Source organism: Lotus japonicus, chromosome 2 (assembly GCF_012489685.1).
Source record: "Lotus japonicus ecotype B-129 chromosome 2, LjGifu_v1.2".
Taxonomy (NCBI): domain Eukaryota; kingdom Viridiplantae; phylum Streptophyta; class Magnoliopsida; order Fabales; family Fabaceae; genus Lotus; species Lotus japonicus.
The window spans coordinates 91,949,520-91,962,008 of NC_080042.1; the positions used below are offsets into that span (position 1 = coordinate 91,949,520).

The 12,489-nt window shown below is 36.8% G+C and overlaps 1 protein-coding gene and 1 long non-coding RNA gene across 3 annotated transcripts; both read left to right on the forward strand.

Annotated features, from left to right (window-relative positions):
* Positions 1-5,280: 5,280 nt before the first annotated feature.
* LOC130735870 (uncharacterized) lies at positions 5,281-7,100 on the forward strand. 2 transcript variants are annotated; one of them, XR_009018587.1, is made up of 4 exons: positions 5,281-5,378; positions 5,562-5,655; positions 6,124-6,219; positions 7,005-7,076. It is a non-coding gene; the product is annotated as an uncharacterized LOC130735870 (long non-coding RNA). The 2 variants fall into 2 exon arrangements; XR_009018588.1 differs by lacking the exon at positions 5,281-5,378 and having other exon boundaries at positions 5,394-5,655; positions 7,060-7,100.
* Positions 7,101-10,294: 3,194 nt separating this feature from the next.
* Positions 10,295-11,859, forward strand: LOC130741042 (60S ribosomal protein L15-1-like). The gene is made up of 4 exons (XM_057593810.1): positions 10,295-10,446; positions 10,568-10,734; positions 11,169-11,366; positions 11,449-11,859. The coding sequence occupies exons 1-4, from the start codon at positions 10,443-10,445 to the stop codon at positions 11,692-11,694; spliced, it is 615 nt and encodes a 204-aa protein (XP_057449793.1). The 5' UTR covers positions 10,295-10,442; the 3' UTR covers positions 11,695-11,859.
* Positions 11,860-12,489: the final 630 nt, after the last annotated feature.

Here is a 12,489-nt window from a genome sequence, read left to right on the forward strand (position 1 = left end):
CTTCCCTCTGTAATCTGTTGGAACTGAATGTGAGAGAAAGTATAGTATTTTATTTAAGAAACTGATAACACTTTTCCTTAGCTAAGGAACCGGAAGGAACCCTGCTCCAATGGGTAAGAAACTGGCCCTTGGTTTCTTAGCACCTCCAACCTGGTTAAGAAACCAGCGTTGGAGTTGCTCTTATTGAGATAGCATAGTACCCAAGTCCCAAACATTAATGTGGCTATGGCTTCCACGTGTGAAAGCAAAAGCTGGGGAAACAATGACTATGAGGCTTCGTTTGGTGGGAGGGAGGGGAAAGGAAAGGGAAAGAAAACACGGAAACCTTAGTCCAAATTCACTCCTCAATTTCCGTGTTTTCTTTCCTTTTCCTTTCCCCTCTCTCCCACCAAACATAGCATGAGAGATCCATCTTCATCTGCTAATGGAGAAATAAAATAAAATCATTAATTGAATTAAGTGAAGTATGAGTGACAATATTTCAAACTTTTCAACATATGCCAATCATATATTGGGAAAAGAAAAAAAAAAGGAAAAATCCATATGTTTTGTTTCATTTCATAAAACTGGAGACTTCAAAGTTCAAACCACCTCTTCACGTTATAATCTTAGAAATCCTCTTTGTTAAAAAGGAAAAATCCATATGTTTTGTTTCATTTCATAAAACTGGAGACTTCAAACCACCTCTTCACGTTATAATCTTAGAAATCCTCTTTGTTTAAATACATAAAGAGAGCAGCTATTTCAAGCTAGTCCAGTGCATTGACATTCACGGAGCAAAGAGGTGGAAAACTGTTGCAGCCAAATCAGGTAAATTAGGGAGCTCCAACCCAATACTAAATACTAAATACTAAATGCATTATTAACAGGTAGTTGGTTAAAGTGGTACATGTTTGATTCCCCTTAAGTAAGGTCTCGAGTTCGAGTCTTATGGATAAAAAAAGCTCCGCTGGAAAAGTACTATGATGTAGATGTTTCCCGACTCAAACATGATTACCAACAAATAATGACATTTGTCTTAAAAAAATATACTAAATGCATTTTTGGTTTCACAAAAATCTAAGTGCATGAAAATTTTTCTTATAATTGCTTATGTATTATGTGAGGAGTTGTCTCATGTTTTGTATTTCTATCTAGGATAGTTGCTCGTAAGAGTAATGTTACTTACACACTCTTTTTTGAGGTGGAAGAGGTGGAATGATGAGAGAGATAGGAAGAAAAGGAAAAGTAAGAGAGAGAGAAAGTATGATATGTGATATATGGTAAGAGGAGAGAGATAGAAACAAAAAGAGGTAGAAATGAAGTGTTTTAAAAATGAGGTGTGTATATATCATTACTGTTGCTCGTAATCTTATGGAGTTTGTGTTTGCTTGCTCTCTAGCTAGACTCTAGTCATAATGGTTTGTTAAAACCTAATAAACTTTTGCACTTTGTCTGGTTGTGAAGAGAGAGACAGAGAAGAGAGTATAGAAGATAAAAGTTTAGTAGAGAGACATATGTGGGAGATAGAGTAGAAAGAGATGAGAAATAATGAGGTAGAAGAGAGAAAAAAACTAAGTTTTGATTAAAAGAATCATATTTAAAATTTTAAATGCAAAAAGTGAAAGGTGTTTGTCAGATGCAATTAGTGGCGGTTAACAGAAACAAAAAAATAAAATAAAAAAAGAGAGGCAACCTTGTTACTGTTCCTTTTCTCTTCAAATTGGAGGAATCCAAAAAGGGATGAGTCCTACTCCTACAACCTCCTCCCTTCTCTCCCTCACTAAACTAGGTAACTTCTCCCGCCCGCCCTCTATCTCTCTTCCTCTCATATCTCTCTATTCTAACTCTCCACAACCAAACAAAGTGTGGGATGTTCTAAATTTGACTTTAAAGTTGTTAAAGGTTATATTTGACAAAACTTAACTCTGAAGTATAAAAAACACCCTATTAATTATATAGTTTAAAGGGTTATGACTCATACACAAGGCCATAAGGAAGAAGAATTTCCATAAAAAAAGAAGAGAAAATTGGAAAAAATCTATTCGAAGACCAAAGAAAAACAACTTCATAACTTGAGGTTTTAATAGTGTAAACGTAGGTCAACCAAACATCATTCTCGATGTTGTAAAAAAAAATCATTCTTGATGATGAGTGTTTTTTTTACCACCTCTTGATGATGAGTGTAAATAAAGAAAAAATCAGAATAATTTCAAATATCATAGTAGTATCTATATATATTAGAAAAGAACAACTTCTAGCATGACGTGTCGCTCCCACAAGCCAAGTTAGTGACGTGTCGCTCTCAGATTAATTCTCACTTAATATTTTACATGTCAGCTCTTCCACCTTGGCCCTACTTGCCACATGTGCCCTGATTTTTCTTTACCTTATTTTTCCTTAACAACTAAACCTAATGTTCTTCCTCCTCCTCTTTTTTCAATTGCACGGCTCACCCTATCTTTTCAATTGCACGGCTCATCATCTTCTTCTTATTGAGTTTGTTACACACCTACCACCTTTCTTCCCCAATCTGTTCTAACCTCTGGGTCGTGCTTCGCCGGTTTCTTTCTTTCAATTTCCACTGACTCTGTGTGAATAGCGCCTGGAATGAATGGTCCTGTCTAGAGCCACCCGACGCCAAGACCCACATGGATTACCAACATAGAGACCCGATGGGATGAGGTAGTGAGCTATTGGCTTCTTCCTTGGAGCGGCGGAAATCCCAGGTGCGACCCATCGTGATGAAGAATCATGGATGGTGGCGTTTTGGGAGGGATTTGTTTCGTCAATGGCGGTGAGGTAGGAGATTAGGGTTCCCAATCTTGCAAAATCAAACAGAGGAAGAAGAACCAACACAGGGAGGCAATGTCAAGGTTCATTTTTCTTCTAACTCTTCTCATTTACAGTTTAGGGTTTTCACCAACTTAGGGGTTTTTCACCTGCTTATTATTGATTCAATTCCTTTGTGACAGACATGACACAGAGCATGAAGGTGCATCATCTTTTGATGGACGACCTCAATCCTCTCCATGGCGCAACAGCGACATCTCAGGTATTCACTTCCTCTTAAAGAATTTGATTTAGTGACTCCCTTATACTGTTCCAGCTTCGCCTTATTCAGTGTTAAGAAGGTCTCTGAAGATAACAAATATCTGAGAACCAACTGTCGTTGTTGTTTTCAGGTGATAGAGAGAGCAAAAGAAGGTGAGAGTTTGGATGAACTGCGGGCTCGAACAGCTGCACAATTTAGTGAAGATAATGGATTTCAAAATGCTGCTAGGTTGTCCAAGAAAAGGAAGCTCAGTATTTTAGATGAATGAATATTAAGTTTAAAGGTTAGTTGATTAGTACGAGGCCAGAGATTCAAGTCTTTGTGCATACATATCCTGAACAGAAGACCAGGGGTGACAATTTTGTAGATTGAAAGTTTTATAAGATGCCATGATGTTCCTTGACATGAACTACTATTGACACTGTCCGAAAGATTGAGCAAAAGGATGTTGTCATATTTTCACTAATTTTAAAAAATAAGTTTGATTTATAACTGAGATTATTTGGAAAGTATAGGAATATGTATCAATTTGATTTGAAGTTATTTATCACACTATTATGAGAAGTGTTTGAATGCATTTGATTTTGTTTTAATTATTCGATTTGATGATTCAATGAAGGAAGGCATAATTTGGTTGAAGGGGAAATGGTGAAAATTGAAAGTGTGAGAATTGTTAATGGAGGATATTTGAGCCAGTTTAAATGGGCAATACCATTATGCTGCAGAATTAATTAAACACAATATAACAGCATTCTAATTCACAGATCTACAACTGAATGAAGGTGCATCATCTTTTGATGGACGGCCTCAATCCTCTGCATGGCGCAATAGCGACATCTCAGGTATTCACTTCCTCTTTTTTCTGTTTTTTTAATGTTCCCGCGTTTGTTAACTGTGTAAAAGAACAAAAATTCATCTCTGTTCATTGGGAATTTTTACCGGATATTAGATTTTGAGCTTGATTTATGGCTTTCTCTTTTGAAATTAATTTTATGCTTAGATAATTGGGTTTTGGATTACAGCATTTAAATCAATAGTCATTTGGAAGGAAGTGGCTACTTAGATGTGCGGGACAAAGGTGATCGATGGATTCGCATTTGGATGAAGGCCGGTGATCTCATCATTTTACCTGCTGGAATCTATCATCGGTTCACTCTTGACACAAGTAACTATGTGAAGGTTTGGAACTATCTTATTCTAACCACAACCATTAACATATGGGTTGAGTTTTGTTGCATAACAAAATGTAAACTGTTGAAATATTGTTTCTTGCAAATGAAAAAGATGCATTTAATCTTTCTTCATAAATATTCTGTCTTCTCGGGCTCAATTGGTTTGAAAGAGTGGTTATTGGAGTTTATTGTCTATCAGACAACATGCTTTATCATTCACAACTTAATTTAATAGAGTGATTCTTAATTTATGTGCATTTATTTTCAGGCTTTCAAATTGAGACTGGTGGGGTCAAGCAAGTATTCAAGTTTTTTGGACTATGGATATTGGGTTGCTGATGTTATGCGTTTGATCAATCCTTATTTTGACATGGTTCCAGCATTATGGTGTTGCAGAAGAGGCTAGATCATAGATTTAATGGCTATCAGGTGCCAACCAAGCCCCGAGCTACCCGCTCCCCTAGGGTAAATAAGTTATGCTGGACCAGGTTCAAGTTCAAGAGGAATGGGACCAATAGAGAATCCTGAGAACACTGGCAGAAGGGGTCCAATACCCTGACATGGGAGGAGTTGATTCAACCTCTGCCCGTGCTTGGGAACTCAGAACCTCCTTGAAAATTGTGAGTGGCAGCTCTGTTCCTTTTTAAAATATTTGCTTTAATTTTAATATTCAGCTTCAGTATAAAAGTCCATGCTTGCAATCGTATCAAAAGTCAAAACTAAGTTACAGTTCACATTACTCATAACGCCCTCTACAAATGATTTTCTTTCTCAGTTCCCAACAACATTCATGTGTGTCCTTATTTGTAAATTGATTTTTCTTTTTGCAGCACCTGAGAAGAAGCACCGTCTCCCATATGCTTACAATCGTTTCATGAAGTGAGCTCAGATTTCTGAAGAGATGTGGATTTTTTGTCTTTGTTTTTTTTCGCTACAACAACACAGTTTGCACTATTACATTCTCTATTTCCCTTACTCTATTTACTTTCTTAGTACTATGACATGTATAACATATATGGTTGATTTGATGTCGCAGGTTCCTTATCTGAATATTCTCAAATCAAATATTAATCGGGGGTTTCTTTCAGCTTCTGAGTTCATGACACATGCTGAATAATAAGGATTAGATTAAGAGAAGAAGGTGGATGATGGCAACAAAACAATAGACCAAGGTAGAAGTTCTGATTATTCATGTGAAAATTAAGATTAGAGCCGCAGAATCTGAGTTTAGTGTCTTATTAATCTTTAATCAATTATTTTGTGCTGGAAGGGGAGAAAAATTTGTATTGGAGGTGTTTGATCCGGCGAACTATGTTAAGAATGGGACTACTTTCTACTTTCCTTTGATTCTGTAGGCTGTAACTGAAGAATAAACAGGAAGGGAATGATGCTGCTACTGTTGCAAAGGAGAAACACTCAGCAAAGGAAAAAAATCATAAAAGGAAAAAGGTGATAAAATTATGCAGTATACATTGAGATTTATTAGAAACATGAGATTAATACAGTATGTGAATAGTGCATATCTAATCATCTCAAACAACTTTTTCTCATTCATAGGGTTGGTTACTGTGTCTTTGGGTTTATATTGAATTTTTTTTGAACTACCTAATAGAACTAGAATTATGGGAGTTATATTCATGTCTTTTGGCCAAGATTTGGTTGTCTATAGTTATTTGTTCTTTTTTCTTTCAATGTTGATAACACTTATTATGTCCAGTATATTCTTATATATGCAACTTGATTATCATCTTTCTATGGTGTCTCACTTTTTATCTCCATTGGAAATTGGGAATGAGAACTTTCTTAGTATATTTTAACCATTTCTAGGTTTGGCATGCCTGCTCAAAGCATCATCAGTGCAAGCTTATTGTAGCTATTAGCTAAATCTTCTGATTTCTTTAGTTATCTTTATTTCAGGGCTTTTCCATGGGAGATGTATGATGGAGACCATAGTAATAGAAGATTTAAGGAAGATTTTGGTTTCATATATTATAAGGCAGTGTTACAAGTAAGGTATATACTCGCTTTTTACAATCTTGATGTTGTGTTCCTGAGGAGTGAGGAAGAATACCACTGATATGTATCAACCTGAATAGAAGTAACTGCACAACACTTATAAACTAATATTATAAGAAGTTTGAGGTGTAGAAGCTTAGATAAAGTGATTTGCTGATTCTAATGGATTTGATTAGAACTCTAGATTGTGTTTATGGTAAAAAAGAAAAGACAGGGTATTTTTGAATCTTTACATTCCCACTACTTTCTTTCCACCCCATGTGACAGTTACAACATTTTACTTCCAATTTCCAAACAGCTGCACCGGTTAAAATGCACCCCTTCATATTCTAGCTGCTTATTTCCAAGAAATTTTGTTTAAACAGTCCCATTATAAAAATTCAAATTAACAAAAATCATTTTGTTTTTGCTTCTTCTATCTGCACAGCTCCTCTTTACATGGCTGTTTTTGCATACGTAAGAAATTGCCCTTTCTAGCTGCATATGGCAGCTTATCTTTTGCAGCCTATATTGAGCAATAATATAAATGAAATTATATACAGCTAAAAAGTAGAAAGTTGAATGTCTTGCAAGAATGTATAGTTGATAAGTACTCTAGGTTGGAGAAGCAAATGCAAGGATGATTAGCTTCTGTTGGGGTAATGATTTTAGTGTATATTGTATAACTTTTTGTGGGTAAAAATTCCAAGTTGCTCTCTTACATGGTATCTATAAAATTTCTTCTTTGATTACATGTGACCTGTCCAGATATTATAATGACTTTTTTTTTGGTTTTGTGAAAGTGTGCTGGATAAAGAGTGCCATACTTGATTTGAACTGAGGATGATTCATCTACAGAATAAGCAAGGAACTGCAGATGAATTAGAGGATAGAAGGAGTTCTCAAAATTATTTGCTAGCTTGCAAAGACCATAGTGGATAAGCAAGTAACTGCAGGTGAATTAGAGGATATGAGTTCTCAAACTTATTTGCTGGCTTGCAAAGACCATGGATATTGTGGGATTCTTCATCTTTAAACATGTAATATATGTTTTAATAACGAGAACTTACAATGGTTGATTTAGTTGGGAAGCTGCTCATTCTCTTTTTTATATTGTGATCTGTACATGTATGATCTTATCTCAATCTTTTTGCAATGTGGGGAATTAGAAGGTGGCTGATATATATTTATCCATGTCAGAACAGTTTTGGGATCTCATGGTTTCATTTGTTTGGAATTATAAGATTGTTAATGGTAAAGAGGGCAACACTCATTTGGTAGTGAAAAAATGTAGTATGAGAATTATAAAATATTTTAATTTGTGAACAGTTTTTGTTTATTTATGTTCAATTACAGGGAAATAAACTTAAAAGTTTGTACGGGAAGTAATATTTTCGCACTTTGGTTAAGACAAGTGCGTTTAATTAAATGTTAAATCTATCATGATTATGATTTTTTCCTTGACTTAAAAGTTTGTATGAGAAGTAATATTTTTTCCTTGATTTGTTCCCTGTTGGGTTTTTATGAAATTTATGTTTTGGTTTTCATTTCAAGCTGTTACCATTCTTACTCTTATTTATTTATGATTAGCAGTCAGCTTTATATTGTTGGCATTGGTATTAGAGCAGTAGTGGCATCAAGTTCCGGTTGGCTTATAAATGAAACTCTAAGAGCCTCTATTTGTTTAGTCTTTTTTTTTTCTTTTCTACATATTGATATATGCATGAATGATCCACACCTCTTAATATCTTCAGATTGTCAAGTCTTCATTTACATGTTTAGGCTTTACCTATCTCTGTAAAAAATGGCTCCCAAGGGGCGTACTTTCATGCTGATCTCTTTTCCCTTTTGAATTAGTTTCTTGCTGTAATTTTTTGACTTGAAAATCTTTGGATTATGTTCTACAATTCAAGAAGTCATGATAGAGGAGAAGGTTCACATTAACATTGTTACCATTAGAGATTTACCTTTATTTTATTCTCATTAAATAATGTATTCACTTTTATTTGTTCACTGTACAAGCTAATTTTCCTTTTAATTTTGTTTACAAAGAAGTTTTTGAGAATGTGTGAGCGGAAATTGACGCTCATGATCGCGGTCACTGCAGAGTAACTCAGCTACTGTTTATTAGACACCGTAAAACCGTCCCCTTTTATGTTTTGGTGAATTTGAGGTTTCGCTAACCAATCTTCTTATTAGTTAATCAGTCGTTTGCTTCGCATTTCAGAAACTTCTATTTTATCTTTGTTTATTAGTTATTCTACGGCACGAATTTCAAACAAGTGATTCAATTTAAGACTTTTATGCCACTATGCTCAGCGTATCATACTCTTCAATTTCATCCGTTGTTTAATATATTTAAAATAATCAACGTATTGACTCACGTATAAAAAAAAACCGTATTGATTGATGTATCAAATACGATAAATCCGTCACCTTATATGTTTTGTAGAATTTGAGATTTCGCTAACAAATCTTTTTATTAGTTAATCAATTGTTTACATCGCATTTTAGACTCTTATATTTCATCTTTGTTTATAATATTTTAAAAAATCAACGTATTAATTTACGTATAAAATACGACATATGTATTCCCCGTGCATCGCACGGGTAAAAAAACACTAGTTTTGGTAGTAAAATATTATTTTCAACGAAAACTCTAATGATAAAACACCTAGATCACCATAAGGGCAGTGGTGGAGAGAACTCCGAAAAAAAAGTGAAAATTATATTTCAATTTTAGGATATTTATTAAATTATAAATTATAAAAAAGCAGGTGCTTAAATAGAGTTATTAATTAAGGTTCCCACTAGGGTGGGCAACCTTTTTTTTTGGTCCACCGGTGGACCATCATTAACCACCGTTGGATCTTGGAATATAAGAATATTCTTCAGATTGATGGCCAGGATTAAATTTCTACCAAAAGGGTATAATAGTAATACCACCATAATGACCTTCTCCCTCCCCAACAGACCTAGAACCACCCTCCCCCTACAACCTGCACATCGCTGCCGATGCTGCACACACTTGGCCGTGCTGAACTTGCTGCAGACCAGAATCAGAGACCGGTAGCGAACCTGATGTGTAATATGATGGTGATTTTGGACAGGGAAGATTGGCACATGACCTTGAATCGGTAAATGGAACGGTGATGTCGGGGGTGGTACTATAAGCCTAGGCTGTTGCAAATCGGCCCGGGCGGTGGGTCGTGTGGGCACATATTCCGGTGCCTGTGCGTTGAGCCGGCGAAAAGAAAAGCTCCTCGAAAGAGATGGATATGGCAAGATATATGGGGTTTCTGACAGTGACTCTTGAGCCATTTTCAATTTCAACTGTTATTGTTTTTTTTCTTTCTTTTCTTTTCCATAGGGTGAAAACCTAGATGGTTTGTGCTTAGAAATTGGATCTGGTTTGGGATTTGACTTCACTGTTACAAGTTTGGCAAAACCCTCGTTTCCTCTGATGTGTTCCTCCTTGACCTCGACGACACCACCGTCATCTCCGTCCTTGACAGTGAAACATAGATCTAGTCGATACCACAAACTTCACTCACCGCCAATTCCCTCACACTGTTTTCTTTTACATAGATCTGGCTTTAAGCTGTTGAAGCATGTCTAGTTCAGATGCGAGGTCAAGGTTTGAGTGGATTCTTGGTCTGAATTGATGAATGAAAGTGTTCGGGTATCGAAAATGGATGAATCTTAGATTGAATGATTTCGAGAAGAAAAAATTTCTGAATAATGTTTGTTTTTTCTTTCTTTATTTTTGTTTCCAGTGATGATATAATGACTTAAGATCTCATCACTCACCAGAAGTGGTTCGGTGGAAAGAGACATTGAGGATGTACCTTTTATCAACTTGCCAACAGTGGAGTATGAGAGATAGCAGATGGGGGTGCGGTGGCCGGTGGGGCAGGGAGGAGAGAGAGGCAGGTGGGTGAGGGAGAGAGATAGGGGTTGGGGATAGGGAATAGAAATTACTAAAGAGGCCCTTGGTCCACCGGTGAACCATTTTATTAATTGCCCACCCTAGTGGGAACCATTAATATTAGGTATACAAAAAGTAATTGTGAAGTTATTAAAGAAAATCCTTGGGCCCGGCCCAGATTACGAAGAAGAGAAGCCCAATGAAACAGACAAGAGCTTCTGTAAAAGGTTTCGACTCGGCCACAAAACCCTATTAACTCCTGGTCATAGTTGCCGTAGGTGCAGCGGAACCCGTTCCCTGAGGAGGCTGCGCGATGGGTACGGTGTCGATTCCTTTGTCATCTCCGTTCTAGATTTCTCATTCTTAGCTCAATGTATTTGTTTTTATTTGATTTGGTGTTGGAGTTTGATATTTTTTGGTTGATTTGGTTGGCCACAGGTGCCTACAAGTATGTTTCAGAGCTATGGCGCAAGAAACAGTCTGATGTTATGCGCTTCTTGCAGCGGGTGAGGTGCTGGGAGTATCGCCAACAACCTTCCATTGTTCGCTTGACAAGGCCGACTCGCCCTGACAAGGCTCGTCGCTTGGGCTATAAGGCTAAGCAGGTAACAATTTTTTCTCATGTTTTATTCTCATTGTAATTTTATTGTTAAGAGGGACAAATTTTACTTGTGTTTATTTTGGTTCATATACTGTACATAGTTGGGTGCTTCCTGAGGTCAGCCACTGTAAACTAGACTATTGACCACTCTGGTTGATTGAATTGTCTTTCTTGTCAATTGTACTTTTATCACTAGTTGGCGCATTCGGTTTTGCCATTTTCATACCTCCTGTTTATGATTTCATTTACATGAGTTTTTGAATAGTTTTCTTTGTCATTGTAAAAGAATGTCTCATGATTTCTCCTGGTAAATGCATACATCACATTATGTCATAGATGTGGAAGAATTGAAATAGTGCCAATTGTCTGTCCTTGTAGAGCTGTTACCCATGCCTCATTTGTTGTGGTCTAGTGTTGATTGTGATTATGATATTGTAGGGTTATGTGGTTTACCGGGTTCGTGTTCGGAGGGGTGGTAGAAAGAGACCAGTTTCCAAAGGTATTGTTTATGGGAAGCCCACAAACCAGGGTGTTACCCAACTGAAATTTCAGCGGAGCAAGAGGTCCGTTGCTGAGGAGCGAGCTGGACGGAAGCTGGGTGGACTCAGGGTTCTCAATTCGTACTGGGTCAATGAGGTTTGTTATTGTACTAGTATTTTTGAATTTGAAACCTGTTTGTGAATCCTGTGTTTGTTGATTGGCTGTACTTTTCTATCAGGACTCCACTTATAAATACTTTGAGATAATTCTGGTGGATATTGCTCATACTGCAATTAGAAATGACCCAAGAATCAACTGGCTCTGCAAGCCAGTGCACAACCACAGGGAGCTGCGCGGGAACACCTCTGCAGGGAAAAGCAACAGGGGTTTACGGGGCAGAGGTCATCGGTACCACAAAGCACGACCATCCCGCAGGGCAACCTGGAAGAGAAACAACTCCCTATCCCTTCGCCGTTACCGCTGATTCTTTTGCAATTATTTTGTTTTTGCTTCATTTTCTGGATACTATATTGAGGACATGTCATTTTACATTTTGACTGGTATTCTATGTTTTGGAACACCGAAATTATTGTTCCCCATGAATCTGAGTTTTGATCGTTCACTGGAAATTAATAGCTGGTGTTAGTTATATCTGCTCTGCCCTATTGAGTTGGGCAACTTGGTTTTGATAGTATTCCTGGTCCCTGGATGATTTAATATTTTTTTTAAAGATTGCTCAGTTTCTGGTGTCTTGGATTGGTTTTGTTGTGCTTCACTAAGAAAATAATCTGAGTCCAAAAATAACACTAGTAATAATATGATTTAAGAAGATTATGAGTCCAAAAATAACCCTATAGTTATAATATTATTTCCTATTACCTCTTTCATCTCTATCCTTTTCTACTACACTGCAGCCATCAGAAATCACCATGTCGGCCAATTTTGCTCCCAAGTCGCTGGCTATGTGAGCAGTGCACAACTTCTGCACTGCTTCTCAGTGAAGACTAAGTACATGTTTGGTAACACATTGGATCCATCTAGAATTGCGTGTACTTGCTTCCTGTAGCTCGGCCAATTCTAGTCATCTATACCCTTATAGGAGAATAACCTTCCAATTCTGTTCTGGTCAAAGTACAAGCCAGGCAGATGAACAAGAACACACTCTCACTTGTAAGCCCCAAGCTATTATTATCCTGTATCAAAATCAGATTCATCTCACAAGCTATTGCATATTATTAATAATGTTGAAGAAACTCAGCTTCAGCCTTTGCCATGGGAT

Bases quoted from the DNA above. Each gene is read 5' to 3' on its own strand.
- LOC130741042 (XM_057593810.1), top strand. The intron at 10,735-11,168 runs GTAACAATTTTT...ATGATATTGTAG, and splicing joins TGGGCTATAAGGCTAAGCAG to GGTTATGTGGTTTACCGGGT. The intron at 11,367-11,448 runs GTTTGTTATTGT...CTTTTCTATCAG, and splicing joins ATTCGTACTGGGTCAATGAG to GACTCCACTTATAAATACTT.